This window comes from Schistocerca piceifrons, chromosome 2, assembly GCF_021461385.2.
Source record: "Schistocerca piceifrons isolate TAMUIC-IGC-003096 chromosome 2, iqSchPice1.1, whole genome shotgun sequence".
Taxonomy (NCBI): Eukaryota; Metazoa; Arthropoda; class Insecta; order Orthoptera; family Acrididae; genus Schistocerca; species Schistocerca piceifrons.
The window spans coordinates 914,846,304-914,866,678 of NC_060139.1; the positions used below are offsets into that span (position 1 = coordinate 914,846,304).

The following is a 20,375-nucleotide window of genomic DNA, read 5'->3' on the forward strand; positions in this document are numbered from 1 at the left end:
GCATGGGCAGCTGTACCTGTACACGCCATCCAAGCTGTGTTTGACTCAATGCCCAGGCGTATCAAAGCCGTTATTACGGCCAGAGGTGGTTGTTCTGGGTACTGATTTCCCAGGATCTATGCACCCAAACTGTGTGTAAATGTAATCACATGTCAGTTATAGTATAATATATTTGTCCAATGAATACCCGTTTATCATCTGCATTTCTTCTCGGTGTAGCAATTTTAATGGCCAGTATTGTAGATACGGTAGATTAGCCTTCGCCTTTCGGCTAATCAAAATTCCTTATCCGCCCCTTGCTGCCTGCACTCACACGTGATGACAAGGGGTGTCTGCCGGCAGCTGTCGCAGGAGCTGAAGAAGATGCTGTCGGAGCTGCACCTGACGGAGGGCCGCCGCGGGGAACCCGAGCGCCGGCGCGAGGTGGCGGTGCGCGGCGGCGCTCTCGTGGCGGAGGGTGCTACCGACCCGGAGCCGATGCGCGTCGAGGACCTGGCGGCGCTCGAGCCCGTGCACGAGGACGCCGTGCTGGCCGAGCTGCACGAGCGCATGCGCAGGGGCCACTGCTACACCTTCGTGGGCGACGTGCTGCTGCTCCTCAACCCCAACGAGCAGCAGAACATCTACGGCCCGGAGGTACTGTACGCCGCCCCTCTGCACTGCTCCCTCAACTGTATTTGTTTATGAAACTTCCTGGCAGATTAAAACTGTGTGCCGGACCGAGACTCGAACTCGGGACCTTTGCCTTTCGCGAGCAAGTGCTCCACCAACTGAGCTACCCAAGCACTTGCCCGCGAAAGGCAAAGGTCCCGAGTTTGAGTCTCGGTCTGGCACACAGTTTTAATCTGGCAGAAAGTTTCATATCAGCGCACACTCCGATGCAGAGTGAAATTATCATTCTGGAAACATTCCCCAGGCTGTGGCTAAGCCATGTCTCCGCAATATCCTTTCTTTCAGGAGTGCTAGTTTGCAAGGTTCGCAGGGGAGATTCTGCATAGTTTGGAAGGTAGGAGACGAGGTACTGGCAGAAGTGAAGCTGTGAGGACGGGGCCTGAGTCGTGCTTGGGTAGCTCAGTTGGTAGAGCACTTGCCCGCGAAAGGCAAAGATCCCGAGTTCGAGTCTCGGTCTGGCACACAGTTTTAATCTGCCAGGAAGTTTCATATCAGCGCACACTCCGCTGCAGAGTGAAATTCTCATTCTGGAAACATTCCCCAGGCTGTGGCTAAGCCATGTCTCCGTAATATCCTTTCTTTCAGGAGTGCTAGTTCTGCAAGGTTCGCAGGGGAGCTTCTGTAGAGTTTGGAAGGTAGGAGACGTGGTACTGGCAGAAGTAAAGCTATGAGTACCGGGCGTGAGTCGCGCTTGGATAGCTCAGTTGGTGGAGCACTTTCCCGCGAAAGGCAAAGTTCCCGAGTTCGAGTCTCGGTCCAGCACACATTTTTAATCTGTCAGGAAATTTCATATCAGCGCACACTCCACTGCAGAGTGAAATTCTCATTCTGGTGTTTGTTTATTTCAAAATATTGCTGTGTACGCGTAGAATTTTTCCCTGATGATAAAAATTTATTTCCAAGGTGCAATGCTATATATAACTATGCTGTTAGTTATAATGGTAGCTTAATTCATGAAGTTTCCACATGTGCACTATCAGCAGCCCGCAGAACGTCTAGACGATACTCAATTTATCTCCTTGTCTTCACCAACATCTCTTTCAACGCAGCATCTGCTCCATTCGTACTCGTGCCTTAAGAGTTTGCACATCTGTAATGGGTGAACTGAACACTAAAATTCTTAACGTAAACCACACAAAAGGTCAGGAAGGGTTATGTCTGGCGAACATGGTGGCAATGATTTTGGACCGTCTCTACCAGTCCAACTGTCCGGAAAGCTTGCATCCGAGAACCAGCGAACAACAGACCCATAGGGAGCCGGTGCATCATCTTGTTGACACATTACCAATGTAGAAATTCCTGTAACTGAGGTCCAACGCACAAGTTCTAACACTTTCAAGTAAACTGTTACAGTAATGTAAGAGAAAGAATGGTCTAATAGTCGTGTTGTGCATTAAGCCACATCAAACATTGACTTCCAGCCTGTCCCTTGGCTGCTCTACCACGACATGTAGGTTCTCCGCCCTCCAGATCCGCATTTTATGCATGTTTCCTTTCCCAGGTATGTGAAAAGTCGCTTCATTACAGAAAAGAACTAAAAAAAAAAACAGTTTTAAGGTGCATGCATCTGTTCGTTCCAGCATTTTCCTAAAAAATCGGCGCGTCTGGGCCTACGCCTGGTTGCAAAATTTACATGAAGTGCACGCTGATTGCATGGACATGCAGCCGTTTTTGTAAAATCTTCACGGCATTGCTTCGAAATGTGCCTGTTTCTCTGGAAACACGACGCGTCAGTTTCCGGGAACTGCGCTAAAATGCTGTACGCACGGCATCAGTTGTGCCCTTACTCACTCCAAGTCTATCGCTTTTTAGCTTTATAAACCTTACGAAAAGACATACCGCCTTTTGACTGTATAATACGCTTTATTACACAATCTAGATTTCAGCCTTAGTCCATTTTCACGTTTTACAACTGAATGAATACACTACAAAAGTACAAACAGCAGAGCAGCAGTAGAAAAAGTAGTGCAAAAATATAATTAATGTATAATTGCATGATTTGTTTTCTGTCTTCTGTGTCAAAAATCATCTAAAATATACAACTCCGGTTACACAAACCTGATGTTTCGTAAAATCACTTATTAACAGGATAAGACTGTGAAATAAAACAGAGGATCAGATCACGAGTCTACACTTTGTTTCATTTTGTCCAAGCAACAACCAACATAAACATAAGTAAAACGATCGTCACAGACGTCACAGTGTGCACCACGCAATCTGTGGTACGTCAGGGACCCAAGTAGTGGAACTGTTTGTTTAACAAGTTGGTTACATTATCTTTGGAACAGGTACAGGATGTCTGTGTTCATATTTTATGACACGGAGAAGCAGCTTCGCCAACGGCCTTGCCGCAGTGGTAACACCGGTTCCCTTCAGATCACCGAAGTTAAGCGCTGTCGGGCTGGGCTAGCACTTGGATGGGTGACCAACTGGTCTGCCGAGCGCTGTTGGCAAGCAGGGTGCACTCCGCTCTTGTGAGGAAAACTGAGGAGCTACTTGATTGAGAAGTAGCTGCTCCGCTCTCGGAAACTGACATACGGCCGGGAGAGCGGTGTTCTGACCACGTGCCCCTCCATATCCGCAGCCAGTGACGCCTATGAGCTGAGGATGACACGGCGGCCTGTCAGTACCGTTGCACCTTCATGGCCTGTTCGGGAGGAGTTTTTTTTTCTTTTTTTTCTTTTCTTTAGAAGCAGCTTCACAGTGTACATGTAAAGATCGCGACACGCATCATTGTAATTTAAGAGACATAGAAGTTTAGCCTTATGAGATCGTTAAATATTTGCTACATGGTCCTATGAGGATAAGTAGTTAAAAACATCGTTAAGGATTACAATTATCTTACATAAGGGCATGTTTGATACATGGTCCATAATATAAAATAAATGGATATAACCATCGTTAAGAGTTACAAACCCTCTTAACACAAAAGCTTTAAAGATTCTTGTAAGAGACCGAGCAATCAAGAGGACAATAAGGGAAAAAAGAGCATTTCTTTATTCCAACTGTAACACTTGAAAATGGCCTAAGACTGAAACCTAGATCGTGTAACAAGGCAAATCATACAGTCAAATGTCAGTTATATCTTTCTGTAAGCCTTGCAAGGACCTTAGGACATATTCAGTTTACGTCGCAAATTTGCGGACATTTGTGCTCATGGACCTAAAGATGGGACTGTCGTCCTGAAACCTGGTTGTTCTTCCCCGTTTTGCAAAATAAAATTCTGTTACAACTGTCGCGGATGTTATCAATCATCGTTGCCAGTCTCTTTAAACTGTTCGTACCATACTTTGATGCTCTTCACATCTGGCAGATCTCGGCCGTAGGCATTTTGTAACGGTCGCAGAAATGTAAAAGGCAATCATCTGTCATGAAACCACAATAACACAATGCGCTTTCGTCTGAACAGACGTCACTGTGATACTAGCACTCCTAAAAAGAATAGAAATAAGGTGGTGTCAGAGAGCATGAGGAAGTGTATCCATAAAAATATGACATGCAGCCGTACATGTGGAAGTGTATCCGTAGAAAACTTTATGAATTAAGCTAGTATTTGCACCAAGTCGCATAGCTGTATCTACTATAATTCCTTAGAAATAAATTTTTACAATCAGGGAAAGATATTATGCTCAATGTGCATATGCCAATATGCTTCATTTGCACGCGTCCTTGCTTTGTTAGGAGGAGACGCGTACTGACCGTCATTTCAATCCCGTTATCGAACAATGTGGCGCAGATGTAAGACACTGGATTCGCTTTCAGGGGGACAGCTGTTCAAATCCATGTCCAGCCATCTAGACTTATGTTTCCCTAAGTTGGTTTAAGACAAGTGCCTTTTTTTTGTGGCACAAGGCCAACTTCCTTTCCTATCCTTCATCAAGTCAAATCTGCAATCCAATTCATACACTCACATCACAAAAGTCATGGTATTGCGTTATCCACCCACACATATAGCGGTAGTATCGCGTACACAAGGTATAAAAGGGTAGTGCATTCGCGGAACTTCCATTTGTACATAAATGATTCATGTGAATAGGTTTCCGACGTGATTATGGCCGCACGATGGCAATTAACAAACTCAACGCAGAATGGTAGTTGGAGCTAGATGCATGGGACATTCCATTTCGGAAATCGTTAGGGGATTCAGTATTCCGAGAACCACAATGTCAAGAGTGTACCATGAATACCTCATTTGAGGCACTTCCTCTCACCCTGGACAACGTAGTAGCCGATGGCCTTCACTTAACGACCGAGAGCAGCGGCATTTACTTAGTTGTCAGTGCGTGAAATAACCGCAGATGCACGACGAACATATCCGTTTGGACAGTGGGGCGAACTTTGGCGTTAATGGGATATGGCAGCAGACGACCGACGCAAGTGCCTTTGGTAACAGCACGACATCGCATACAGCGTCTGTCTGGGTTCGTGACCACATCGGCTGGAACCTAGACGACTGGGAAACAGTGGCCTTGTCAGATGAGTCCCGATTTCAGTTGGTAAGTGCTGATGGTAGGGTTCGAGTGTGGCACACATCCCACGAAGCCATGGACCCAGGTTGTCAACATGACATTGTGCAAGCTGGTGTTGGCTCCATAATGTTTTGGGCTGTGTTTACATCGATTGGACATGGTCCTCTGGCCTAATGATCATTGACTAGAAATGGTTATGTTGGTCTAGTTGGAGACCATATGCAGCCATTCATGGACTTCATGTTCCCAGTTTTTATGGATGACAAGGCGCAATGTCACCGGGCCACAATTGTTCGTGATGTTTAAAAAATATTCTAATCAATTGGAGCGACTGGTTTGGCCACCCAAATCCCCCGAAATTAATCCCATCGAACATTTATGGAACATAATAGAGAGGTCACTTCGTGTACAGAATCCTTCAGCGGCAATACTTCCACAATGGACGGCTATAGAGACAGCATGGCTCAATATTTCTGCACCGGGCTTCATACGCCGGGGGAAAGGCGGACCGACACGATATTACCAGGTATCTCAGGACTGTTTCCACCTCACTGTAATTCGTGAACTCTAGAAAGGGGAGAGAAATATCATTAATGGAATTCTCAATGTTCAATATTAGGTCCTCTATTGTTTCTCATGCATGTCGACGATCTTCCGGTAATACGAGGGTGAGTCAAATGAAAACCTTAAATTTGTAATAACAAACCGAAATTTCGCGCCGTTATCCTGTGAGTTGGTAGGCGTGCTACAGACAGCGTGCAGAATGGCCAGTAGGTGGCAGCATAATGCAGATGCACACATACCATCGCAGTATCAGTATAAAGATGGCCGCCCCACTTGCGACTTGCACCAGCGAAGAACAGCGATGTGTTATTCGGTTCTTGCGTAGTGAAGGTGTGAAACCTATTGAAATTCATCGACGAATGAAGGTTCAGTACGGTGATGCATGTTTGTCACAGCAGCAAGTCTACGAATGGAGTAGGAATTTCGAAAATGTTGTGACTTCAGTGGAAGATGCTCCTCGTCCAGGTCAGGCACAACGAGTTGTGACTCCACAGAACATTGCAGTAGTAGAAGCCGTAGTGAAGGAAAACCGCCGAGTGACACTGAATAACATTGCAGCATGTTTACAGATTAGTCATGGGTCAGCACACCACATGATGTGCTCCAGTTTCACAAAGTGACTGCAAGAAGGGTGCGACGGCAGCTGACTCAAAAAAATGGTTCAAATGGCTCTGAGCACTATGGGACTTAACATCTTAGGTCATCAGTCCCCTAGAACTTAGAACTACTTAAACCGAACTAACCTAAGCACATCACACACATCCATGCCCGAGGCAGGATTCGAACCTGCGACCGTAGCAGTCACGCGGTTCCGGACTGAAGCGCCTAGAACCGCACGGCCACCGAGGCCGGCGCAGCTGACTCCTGAAATGAGAGAACGACGTGTTGATGCTTGTGAAGAACTTCTTCGGCGCTTTGAACGAGAAGGTGGTGGCTTCCTTGCAAGAATCGTTAGTGGGGACGAAACCTGGGTTTCACTTCCACCAACCAGAAACGAAGGGAGCGACCAAGGAATGGCGCCATTCCTCATCACCAAAACCAAAGAAGTTTCGAACAGAACCATCAGCAGGGAAGGTTATGCTCACTCTCTTTTGGGACGAAAAAGGCGTCATTTTGGAGCATTACACGCCTAGAGGGACCACTGTCACCAGAGCATCATACACAGACCTCCTAAAACTCATCTGCGGCGTGCAATCAAATTGCTGTCAGTAGGTGTCCATTTAAGATACGACAGTGCAGGGACCCACACTGCCGGTACAACAGTCGCAACAATCACAGACCTGCATTTTGAGTGTCTTCCTCATCCACCATACTCACCAGACTTTGCCCCAAGTGATTTCGATATGTTTGGACCATTCAAAGATGCAGTGGGAGGAAATAAGTTCTGTTCTGATGAAGAGGTACGCCACACGGTGCATGAGTGGTTGCGCGGACTACCAAAAGAATTTTTTCTAAAGGAATTTGTGCACTTTGTAAGCGCTGTAGGACATGCGTTGAGCGTGGGGGAGATTATGTTGGAAAATGATACAGCTTTGTACCACTTCTGCACAATAAATAATATTTAAAAAAATATTTAAGGTTTTCATTTGACTTAACCTCGTACAAACGAAGCAGAATTAGTACATTTTTACAGATGATTCAGTCATTATGGTCAATCTTAACTGACTTACAGCAACAAATTAAATTCTAAATAATATGTTTAGAAGGCTTATTGACTGGTTTTCTCCAAAAGTACTCTCTCTTTCTCTCTAAGTTTTAGGAAAACGGTGCATATTCAATTCTGCACATCGAAACGTGCAACTTCAGCGATAAATTTAAAGCGTGAACGGAGTTAGTACGTACGAAAGAGCCTTTAAAAATTTTGGGTGCACAAATTGATGAAAAATGAGATTGTAAATCAATTCATTTTAGCGCCTAAGGAACTCAATTCATCCACATTTACGCTTAGGGATATTCCAAACCCTAGAAAGAGACAAACCATTAATTTAATATAATTTACTTTTTTCGTTCAGTAGTGGGCAAAGAAATGGGACTCGGTATACTGAGGAATGGAGAGATACGCTTGAGGACGACTGAGGCTATCGATACTGTGGTAATGAATTTGTCGGTGGGTAGTTCAGTTGAAGAGGAATATACATATCTAAAGGGGGCAATCACAGAAGCTGGAAGGAAAACCGTAGGCACATGGAAGAGAAAAAAAACTGCAGAGAAATAATGGATAACAGAAGAACTCAGTTGATAGACGAAAGAAGGAAATACAAAAATGTTCAGTGAAGTTCAAGAATTCAGAAATACAAGTCATTTAGGAACGAAAGTTAAAGCAAAATGACTGCAGGAAAAGTATGAAGCAATTTAATAAAAGAAGAAACAAACTGTGTATTTTAAATTATCCTTGGTTTTGGGTTACCCGTGTAGTCTCGGGTCCGTATTACCCCAGGTAACTGAAAGCTTGATATATTCGCTAGAAACTGTGCTGCTACATGCCAAGTAACTGCTGACTATGCCCGCCCGGTTGGCCGTGTGGTCTAACGCACGGATTTCCGGAGGGGGGGGGGGGGAGGGGGGGGGGGGGGGAAGGAGCGCCTGGTCCCGGCACGAATCCGCCCGGCGTATTTGTGTCGAGGTCCGGTGAACCGGCCAGTCTGTGGATGGTTTTTAGGCGGTTTTCCATCTGCCTCGGCGAATGTGGGCTGGTTCCCCTTATTCCGCCTCAGTTACACTATGTTGGCGATTGCAGCGCAAACAAGTTCTCCACGTACGCGTACACCACCATTACTCTACCACGCAAACAAAGGGTTTACACTCGTCTGGTGTGAGACGTTCCCTGGGAGGTCCACAAGGGGCCGAACCGAACAATAACCCTGGGTTCGGTGTGGGTAGGCGGAGGGGTGAAGTGGACTGCGGTAGTCGTCGTGGGGTTGTGGATCACTGCGGCTGCGGCGGGGACGGAGCCTCTCCGTCGTTTCTGGCTCCCGGGTTAACATACATACACACATACAACTGCTGACTATAGGTTCAGCTTTCTCATAATGAAGCTCCATAAAGTTATGATTCGAGTTGACTGAGCCAGACTGAGTCTGCAGCGGTGGGTGACTGTGTTGCAGGTGCACACCAAGTACCAGTTCAAGTCGCGGTCGGACAACGCGCCGCACATCTTCGCGGTGGCTGACCGCGCCTACCAGGACGCGATGCACCACGAGGAGCCGCAGACCATCTTGCTGGCTGGCGAGACCGCCTCCGGCAAGACCACCTCGCTGTCGCATCTGGTCCACCACCTCGCCTTCCTGGGAAAGGTCAGTAGCCCGGCCGAGCTGCGACAACCACTGCACCGTCTCCTGCTACATCTCACAAATGAAAAGCTAAACGAGAAATTTATCCTGTTGGTTTATACTATGCCCTTGCCAAAGCCTTAGAGTGTGTTATTCTGTCGGTTTAACTATGAACGTGCCAAAGTCTTGAATTTGTTGAACACAAAATTCTATGTGGATAACTAGTTGTGGCATTGTCTCGTCAGGACACTGCCTTATCTTGACAAAAGAAAGCAGAGGATCTCATAGACAGACGATGTCACCTGCACGGCTCGAACCTCAGAAGGGGGGAACGTAGTTTACAGGGTTCCACAGGGATCTGTACTAAGGCCACTCTTCTTCTCACAAGGGAACCTCCCCATCGCACCCCCCTCAGATTCAGTTATAAGCTGGCACAGTGGATAGGCCTTGAAAAACTGAACACAGACCAATCGAGAAAATAGGAAGAAGTTGTGTGGCACTATGAAAAAAATAAGCAAAATATACAAACGGAGTAGTTCATCTGCAACATAAGCAACATCAAGGATCGTATGGGCAGAGGGGCGCGGTAGTTCCGTGGTTAGAGTGAGAAGCTGCGGAGTAAGAGGTCCTTGGTTCAAGTCTTCCGTCACGTGAAAATTTTAATTTTTTATTTTCAGACAATTATTATCTGCCCGTCCGTCCGTCCGATGCGAGGTAACTGCACCGTAGTATGGGGACGCTACACCTAAGCAAACATCGAAACACACGACATCAGTCGACTACAGCGCACGGAAGAGAGAGTATTCCTGCTAAAGAGGCTCCCTGGCTGGCAGTTGCATTCATTTGTTGCAGTTTGAGAGACAAAATCTTATGTTTTCATCACTTTTTCGGGAGTGATTATCACATCCACAAGAAAACCTAAATCGGGCAAGATAGAAGAATCTTTTTACCCATTCGCCAAGTGTACAAGTTAGGTGGGTCGACAACATATTCCTGTCATGTGACGCACATGCCGTCACCAGTGTCGTATAGGATATATCAGACGTGTTTTCCTGTGGAGGAATCGGTTGACCTATGACCTTGCGGTCAAATGTTTTCGGTTCTCATTGGAGAGGCACGTCCTTTCGTCTACTAATCGCACGGTTTTGCGGTGCGGTCACAAAACACAAACACTAAACTTATTACAGTGAACAAAGACGTCAATGAACGAACGGACAGATCATAACTTTGCGAAAATTAAGAAAAGAAACTTTTCACTCGAGGGAAGACTTGAACCAAGGACCTCTCGTTCCGCAGCTGCTCGCGCTAACCACGGGACCACGGCGCTCCTGCGCTCACATCAACCTTGATGTTGCTTATCTTGCACATGGGCTACTTCGTTTCTATATTTTGCTTATTTTTTTCATAGTTCCACACAACTTCTTCCTGTTTGCTCGATTGATCTATGTTCAGTTTTTCAAGGCCTATCCACTGTGCCAACTTATAACTAAATCTGAGGGGGGTGCGATGGGGAGGTTCCCTTGTCAGCCTACATAAATGATCTCCGAATTACTGTAAAGGGCAATTACAAACTGTAATGCCTGTTGACGACATAGGCATAGTAAACAAGGTTCCAAACTCAACTACAGCAAATACAGCTCATACGATAGCGCGAAAGCTGCCTCTGTTCTCCTTGAATTTATTTTGAGCTTTTACACCTGTCTCTTGTAGTGATGTGTTCGCCCCAACGTAGAGCGATCAAATGATTTACCCATCGCACTACGTAATTGGCCCATTGAAGTAATTGATCACATACCTATTTCTCATGCGCAATGGATAATGACAATAGGAATTCACTGGTTACTCGATAGGAAAATAACATCGTGAGCAGCGCAGCATTCTCTGTAGTTTCATCAGTTCATCTCGCACAAGGCCCAGCTTCCTTTTAATATCAGATATCTTCAAAGCTCATATCATCTGGAGCACTTCTGAGTGACTGGACTGAAAGCAGTTATGAAATGTTGGGTTACGGTTACTCATCTCGAGAATACTGTCCCATCCAAAACCTTGTAAAAGCAATGTAACGTATCATGCTATAAATCATCCATAACGAACAATCACTCATGTAAAGTAAGGAAATACAATAGGTAAAATAATTAAATTCAGTCATCTCTGTGGCGATCGGATGATCAAAATACGAAACACAGGGGGTGCACGCGTTACACATTCATACACTAATCCACGCAGAGTTTCGAAACTTCTGATGTAGTTGGATAAATACTCTCAACACCTAGAGTGCGCTGGAGGGTGTCAGGGGAATAAGTCTATGTGGACTAGTGGAGCCGATTACCAACACCTACAAGGCCATAGCGATACAAAAATCATAAACTGGCCGAGTTTTTCCACAAATATACATGACTATCTTACTTATCCAGGAATGAGCTCAAGGGACTATTTGTGTTCTATGACAGTAGTGTACATACTATGAACACCTGGTCAACTGATGGCCAGTATTCAATCCATCTTCCATAACTCCAGAAAGCGTGTAGTAAATCAGAATTACACATGTATGTGGTTACTCGTTAACCTCAAGAGAATGAGGTCTATAGATTAAACATAGCCATCGGTAGATAAATAGAGAATCACATGGGTGACTGAAGGCCAGAATATAGTCTATTTCCGGTAAGTTCAGAAACCATAGTATAAATCAGAATTATTCATGAATGTGGGTATTTGTTAAACATAAGAGAACGAGATCTTTTGTTTAAAGATAACCACGGGTTTATAATCTTGAGCTGAGAAGCACATGTTTGGAAGGAGACCAATAACAATTCAAACATTCACATAGGAAACCGATTTAAAAATAGAGAAACTCCAGCAGACAGAATTCAGTATGAAAATAATAAGAACATGTAAAAACATCGCGGGGAATATCATCCACTTTTACACTACCAGAAACACCACAAAACTGCAAGTTTAATGGTCACCCTCCCAAGACAAAGTAAGACCCACGGAACTACATAACACGCGTGAACTTTGTGAGACTACGGTTGAGCCTTTAAGCATGCCCCTATAATTCTATTAAGATGTGAACCCGGTGACCTTTGTGGTGAACAGACAGCTTCCTATAGATCATGTGAATAATTAAATAAAAGTTGCACAACGGATAATTATATTAAACACGTGTATTTAAAGACTGGTGGCCCAGTCATACACTAAGTATTGGTAGCATACCTCTCATATGTATAATGAGTAAGATTTCACCTAGTTATGAGTGAAATAAAAGGCCACAATAATGTCCTGTTTATTGTTAAAACACATGGACTTGACTCCAAACATTGAACTGATAATACAAGTAGTTGTTAAGTGCACAGTATTTCAAATGCGTTGCCAAAAGTACACGATAACACCTTGGCACATATGGGTGGGACGGGAAAGGAAATGATAATAATGACGTACCATAAGCTGTGTTCATGTAAACCGCCAATGATTGCCGAATTAGGTAACTGATTAAAGGAAAGACCCAGAAAAGTACATATGAGCACAATTTCCTTTGCCTAAGTGCAAGTTGAGTTTAGCTGAGTGCTTATATTATTTCAAAAAGGCAAAACTCAACTCGAAACAAATGACTTCGTGTCCACTTCGTCACGTCATGCGCAAATGCTTACGGTCCTTATAAAAATTGCAGAGAACGGCTGCAGTGGTAGCTGAAAGTTACAAGTTCGCCCCCAGTATCTGTGATCGGCTGCGAGACAGAGTCTCAAAACGACCATCATCCACAACATTGTCTGCCGTCAGGACAGACGAAGGCGAAGTACTCCCTGTGTGGGGCTCTTAGATGAAATTCCTATATGTTCGCCTTCCAGAAATATTGCTGACTGTGCCAGCACCAGAGTCTTGTCAGCCAGTCGCTCTGAACCTTCGGTGTTCTGCCCAATGAAAAATTCATAAAAATATTAGCAACCTCCCTGCTCTTAAAAAATATGCGGTGATTAACCAGTCTCTCTTAGTGTGGAGCAGAAATCGGAAATTCTATCCTACAGTGAGGTTGATTTCTTGTTTCGGATAATGATAGAGGCTACACATAGATACTCGTGAGTCCTAATCACCATTACAAAAATAATTTTGGTGAGCCAATCCTCGGACAATTACAAAACTTCCAGATCAATTAATGCTAACCTCTTTTGGGTCCAGCAGTTTCCTCTCGCTCTGATTGTGTCATGTTTTTCGATCCCCTTCCAGATTCCCATCTTTTTGGAAAGCATTCTTTTCGCTGCTTCTCATAATGCCAGTTTACAAGTTACAGAGTTCGGCCTCCTGCCTGCTGGTGCGACCGTCAAAGGGGCATCATGTTACAACCAAATTTCGCCCATCGCCGATTGCATACCTGCCAGCAGCTTTACCTTTCTTCTGAAAAACAGTTTTACTACGCGCTTCTTATTCTACCCCGCTGGCCCTCATGTTCTCACAGCCAGCCAGTGGATTCAGTTTACAGAAAAATTTCACATAGCTTTCACCGCTGTATACAAATTACCTGAAGGAATGTTTATTAAATTCACAATCATTGGTGTCTGTTTCAGTTACACGCACTCTTTCATGAATCCTAGTAATGAGATTTGGTATGTAGTCTAATTTAAATAGTGACTTGTTAATTAGGCTACGGAGCAGTTTTGTAAAATACTGTCATGTATCAGTTTACCCTAAGAAAAATTTAGAGGAACAAGGCCCGCGAAACATTTGCATTATCTCCTCAAAGAACTGTAACGAATTACCCGCAAACTCAAATCTAACTAATCTACCAAATGCTTTGCACATGATGCCAAGGCAAAGCTCGGAGAAATACGTCCATCAGCTAGCATGTCCCATCGTAAAGTGCCTTACTTCCCTGTGCAGGTGCACGTTCACTCTACGCCGAAAGCGGGTGAAAAGAACCGTTGCCAATAACGCACCTGTACCTCGTGAAATGGGATCACCGCCCTGTGTTACTGACAAGCGTCTCTTGTTTTAGCACAAGCAATCTAAAGGTTAGATTGCCACTACAAAGCCACTACTGTACGAAGGGCTCTGAATACAATACAGTGGATTCCAACAAATTAACCCCCCCCCCCCCACACACACACACACGCACACACATTCACGTACAAGATGGGAAAAGATGGGAAGGAAAATGGACTGCGTAAGAAAAAACAAATAAATAACACAGGCGCATTCTCCTTCCTTAGAGGCTACGTGTCGACGTGGGAGCGAAAATACAAACAAACTCATTGCTATCAGCACATCAAGGGACAAATTGCACTTAACATTTACGCAGTGGATGTTATTGACGCCTTTCAGTCTTAGGTCCTACAGGTATGTCACAGCTAAAAGTTTCCGTCTTAAACTGACTAATGTTATGTGACTTCAAATAAGCAAACATGACCATCCAGCACCAGAAGTAGACACTGATGGTAGCACGCTAAATGAAACAACCCTTGCACAATTCCTAGGTTTCCAGTTGGATAAAAAATTAAAATGGAATCAATACATATATAAATTAACGAAGAAGCTCAGTTCAGCATGTTTTGTCCTTAAAAGCATCTCTAATTACGATGAGCTAAAGAGAAGTGTGCTGGCCAATTTTGTGTATTTCCATTCCTTGTTGTATTCTGAAGTACAGGACCGGAAGCGAACTGTAACAAACTCTTTAAAGGAGACTAGCGTATTTCGTGCAGAAGTCTTCTTGAAATTCTTACACTTACTACCCAAAACATTTACTCCTTAACGGTTTTTGTTGCTGCCAATAAAGATCAGTGTCAGCTGAAATGTCGTCTACACAATCACAATAAAACACACAAAATAATTTTCATTTAGAAAATAGAATAGGACCTGGGATTCAGAGTGGAGCTGTACACTCCGGTGCAAAGGTAGTCAGAAAATTCCCAACAAACACAAAGCAAAAACTTTGAAATCTCAATCAGTTCAAAAGAAAATTTAAAAAAATACCTGTTTAGCCGCTCTTTCTGCAAATTATACAGATTTCTAGAATCAGGGAGTTAAGAGTTCTGTTAGCTGCATGGCAAGTAGCAATAATCGTTGTAAAGATACATCACAAGTACTTACGTACTGTTAACAGACCTTTGTGTTTTCAGCTGGGGTGAATACTTTCTTTTGAACAAACCATTGTAGTCGTGCTACCAATAAGAGATCAACACTAGCTGTTTCGTTTAATTGAGCTTTTTTCTTTTAATTAGCAACTTTTTTTCCAATTTACGTGATTGAATGCAGTTGGAAAAGTGATGAACAGTATTAATCAGTATAGTGATATTTTAATACTAATACACTACGTAGACTACGTTTTTACGCTTTACTTGTCTTTGTTAAAGTATATCATGATTCATTCCACGTCTCTAAAGGCTTACCTTCTTGGTGGGATCTATGGAACAAGATGAATGAATGAATTAATGAGTAATGAATGGATGGATGTAGTAAGGGAATCACCCTCCTAGTTGCTAAAAAGTGTGAAGGAATGCAGCAACTGCATTCGTTTTCGAACGCTTACTCTGAGATGAAGAGTCCCTCTCAAAGTCAGCTGACTGTGATGAATGAGTGGATGGATCAAGGGAACCACTGACCTACTGCCTAAGTAGTGGGAAGGAGTGCAGGAACTGAATTCCTGTGAGAGCGCTTAACTCGATATAGGCCTACACTGTCGCTCTGAAAATTAGCTGACTGACGCTCCTTTAGAACCCACTTCTTCTGATGTCAGCGCACAGATATCGTTGAGGTGTGCTTCCTTTCAAGAAGATTTCCATGCTTCAGGAAAATCATGCTGATGTATTGCCTCTAAAATTATTTAAGCATGCGCTAACCTCCACTTACTTTTTATTGAATAACCAGTAATCTGCACAGATTCATGGTGTAACGGGCAGTCGTCTCTCACCCATGGCAGCTAATTTATTTACGGATTGGTTTGAAGAAAAAACTCTCAACTCTTCAGTTTTAAAACCGACAGTTTTCTGGAACTATGTCGATGACGCATACATAGTTTGGCCCCATTGTGAGGACAAATTGATCTAGTTCCTTCAATATCTTAACTCCATTCACAGAATGTTAAATTTACAGTGGAATGTGAAATGAATGGCTGTCTACCGTTCCTGGATGTGTTAGTTCAACTTAAGGAAGATGGGTCTTTTGGGCACAGCGTTTACGGTAAGTCCAACCACCCGTTTTTTCAAGAATGGTGCAAATGGCTCTGAGCACTATGGGACTTAACATCTGAGGTCATCAGTCCCCTAGAACTTAGAACTACTTAAACCTAACTAACCTAAGGATATCACACACATCCATGCCCGAAGCAGGATTCGAACCTGCGACCGTAGCGGTCGCGTGGTTCCAGACTGAAGCGCCTAGAACCGCTCGGGCACTCCGGCCGGCTACCAGTTTTTTACTTAGGGCTTCTAGCTTCGGAGATCCTACGCAGACTATGAGTGTACTTAAAACTTCAGTACATAGGCCTCATGTAGTGTACGAACTGGCAGTCCGCAGGGTAAACTGGTACACTTGGAAGAGATATTCGATAATAATCGATACACAAAACATCAAATTAAGAGAGCTGTGCAAAGGAAAGGTCGAGACCAACCACGAGACGAGCAACAAGAAAAAGATGTAAAGTCTACGATCTTGCTACTGAATGTAGGAAAAATTTCTTCAAAAACTGCAAGAGTAGTGAAGAAGCATAAAGTGGATTTGATCTTTCTTCCATCGGTATAGACCACAGTTCTTCTCAGGTCTATGAAAGATGACATACTTATACGAAAGGTGAGTATGTGTGAAATTCCTTCTTAGTGTGCTAAGAGATAGAAAGGACAAACAATTCGCAGTGTACAATAAAACTTCGAACTGATACATCTTCCCCCCCCCCCCCCCCCCCTCCCCCCTTTCCTTTCTACACGCCAACAAAGCTGCAGTGGCTGAACATTGTATTCCCATGAGCCATTCCTTGGTTTACGGGAAAGTTAAGATACTGGCACAGTCTTATCCTACGCTGATTAAGGGGTCAAGGAAGCTGTGGAAAGACAATTGGCAGACATTCTGCTTAACCAAGACGAGGGTTTCCAGCTCGACAAATCATTGAAGCCTCTCATTTCAAGTTTACTCACAAAATAGGAAATATTGTTGAAAGCCTTCACTGTCTGCCATTCCAACGTATTCATAATAGTATTCAGCCCCATATTTCGTAAGTACTGTGGATTTGCTGACTGCGCTTGCTTTGTTTTACTCTAAGATGCATGAAATTTCATCCATGACTGACGCTCTTGTTACCACGAGTGTTATCTCTGACGCATGAACGTTTCCTCCAGAGCATTGTGTAAAGTGATTTAAAAAGTCCTGCAAGCGACACACCTTGAAAATGGCTGTATGATTGTTAGCCGAAATTTCGGAACAAGAATTAGTAACATCCTGGACGCACACGAGATGATGGAAAATCCTTGAACACTGTTTCTCAGAACTTATTTATTTTAACGTTTACTATCCGCCCCGAATGGCGATTCTTTCTATAATTATGCATATCACCGAAGTAAAGAAGAGGCCGCAGCCTCCTGTACACCAAACAGCATGGAATCCGAAAATATCGGTCATAAGAAACGTAACTTGCACTTTCCTTGCAAGATGTCCTGAAAGTCATGGTACTTCTTGACTTCCAAAGAGCGTTTGAGTCAATTCCACTCCAACGCTCATTAACGAAAGTTTGATCACAATGGACATCAGACAAAATTTATAACTGGACTGATGATTTCTTATTATGGAATACAGGCTGTTATCTTTCATGGAGTGTCATCGACTTCAAGCATGCCCTGGGTAATGAATGTATTTGGGCCATTTCTTTTCATGTTGCATATGAATGACCTGCCAGAAACTATTAATAGTAACCTCAAACGTTTTGCAGGTGACACAGTTGTCTATAATGAAGTACTGTCTGAAAAAAGCTGCACAGTTACCAAGTAAGAGCTTAATATGATTTCAAATGGCTGCTAAGACTAGGAATTCGCTTTAAACGTTCATAAATGTAGAACTGGACACTTTACAAAACGCCAAAGACATAGTTTCCTACGAATACAATATCAGTGAGTCAATTTGGAAACAGGAAACTCATGCAAATAACAGGGTGTAACAATATGTAGGGATATGATACGGAATTATCATGTGGCCTCAGTCGTAGGTAAATCAGGTGGCAGCCTTCGATTCATGCGTAGTAAACCAGAAAAATGCAGTCAGTCTAAAACAGAGATTTCTTGCAAAACACTCATTCATTTTAGAATAGTGTTCATGTGTGTGGGACCGGTATCATATAAGAAGGGCAGCACGAATGAGCACAAGTTTGTTAAGGCTATCGTGGCAACTTGTTGACAAATTGCCTGTTGGCTTCTGTCTGATGTTCTTCGGCCTTCGTTTGTTAGATGATTTTTCCGCCGTTTCGTCAGCGCGAGTGGCTGGCATTGTCAAAGCTTCGCCCTCCATTGCTAGTGGTGAATTGGAGTCGAGTTAACTACCGCAGATTACATGTACCCCGAGCGCCAAAGTCCAAGGGCTTTTCCGTGGTCATTTCCGGTGCGGTTCTCCTCTCGCTGCCTACAACGGCCGCTCGCTGCAGCACTAGAATCCAGGATCCGTTCACCTTGAGGCTATCTTCTTTCTTGTTAAAGCTATTTTCATGTTTATATATTTCAATTTATTCTCGAGGAAGCTGTGGAAATACACAAACGTGAGAATAGCTTCAGCAAGGAAGAAGAAAGCCTGAAAGTGAACGGATACTGGATTCTAACGCTGCAGCGAACGACCGTTGCAGGTAGCAAGAGGAGAACGGCACCGTAAATGACCACGGAAAAGCTCTTGCACGTTGGTGCGCCAGGTATATATAATCTGCGGCCGCAAACTCGATTCCAGTTCATCACTGGCAACGGATGGCGAAGCTTTGACAATGCCAGCCACTCGTGCTGACGAAACGGCAGAAAAATCACCAAACAAACGTCGGCCGAAGAACACCAGACACAAGCCAACAGCCAGTTTGTCGGCCTCACTTTTGTTTCACCTACTGGTGAGTAGCACGGAGTTGCTGAAGGAAACGAACTGGCAACGCTTACAGTTAAACGACAATTATCCTCCAAAAAGTTTCAATAACTCATGTTAAGTGAAGAATCCAGGAGTCTACTAGAGCCTCCTACATATAACTTTAGCAGAAGCCGTCAAGACAAGATTAGTTTAATTACAGCCTGCACAGAAGCGTTTGAGGAGTTACTCTTTCCCGCCGTCCAGACGCAAAAGGAAAGGGAAAAATCGCTAATACGTGGTACAGTGGGAAATGCCCTGTGCCATACGCTGTACATCGGTTTGCAGAATGTGACTGTAGATGTAGATGCAGGTGTAAATACAATGATACCAGAGGGGAAACCGGTTTCTGATACATACATACACAACGAAATTTTAAGCCGGGGTATACATCAGAGTGAGCTTAGCGTCTTCTAACACAATCACTCTGACAGTCACAAGCTTACATTGACACAAAACATTGTATTTTTCTTGTTCCTGCCGCGCAACGCAGATGTAGCCCTGAAGTGCTGCACTAATTGAACATTCATGAGGGTATTTTTCATCCGTCGTTGCAACTAAAAAAATTCGTGATTTTTTTACCAGACGCGTTTCGCTTAATTGTGGTAAAGCATAATCAGATGTCTATAATTAAGTTTCTTTACATTTTGATTTGCTTTTTAGATCGAAAAATGGTTCGTTAAGAATAGGTTGGTTTGTAATTACGGTGATTTTTCGGCTGATTTCTCGCTTACATCGGAAAATGCCGTCTGCTAGCACATCGCTGTTTTTCTGTGTTAGACACTGATAATTTTCATCTACTTTTTAGATATTCTGCAGCACTATGCATTCCTCACGACACATTTTTATGCACACCACTGTATTCTGTTAGTTTTTGTACTTCAAGTATGTGTTGCTGTTTGTGTTTTGTAGTGTTGCCAACATAACCTTTCCACTACTTTGTCTTTGGCGTACAAATATTTTTTTAATTAGGTTATTGTATGTGTGTAATTCTATTTAAGTACGTTTCTGTGTCCTAGATGGGACCAAGAGTCCCTCATTTATGGAGAGATTTAATCTTTCCAAGCCAATCATTTCGAATTTCTGAAAGAAGGCTGTTAACCTTCCCAGACAGTCATGCCCGTGAAATACATGCTTTTGCCACTCATTAATAGAACCTGGGGACTTCCGGACATCAGTGAAGTTACTGTCTTGCCTCCACTAAACACTTGCAACGACCGCTCTGCCTGTGTCGTTCTAGCTTCTAACATGAGAATGCATGGAGTTTTATGACCTTCCCATTGTTTGCACAAAAGCTCAGTTTACTGCCATCTCTCTTAAATGGCTTCCTCCAGCC

The 20,375-nt window shown here is 43.7% G+C and overlaps 1 protein-coding gene and 1 pseudogene across 2 annotated transcripts in view; both read left to right on the forward strand.

Moving 5' to 3' along the window:
• Positions 1–20,375, forward strand: part of LOC124776478 (neither inactivation nor afterpotential protein C) — a 372,945-nt gene that overhangs the window by 133,967 nt on the left and 218,603 nt on the right. For both annotated transcript variants that reach the window (XM_047251492.1, XM_047251493.1), the window contains exons 9-10: positions 343–636; positions 8,810–8,998. In XM_047251492.1, coding sequence (XP_047107448.1) covers positions 343–636; positions 8,810–8,998 — 483 coding nt within the window. The remainder of the gene's footprint in view (positions 1–342; positions 637–8,809; positions 8,999–20,375) is intronic.
• On the forward strand, positions 3,008–3,125 carry LOC124778476 (annotated as a pseudogene).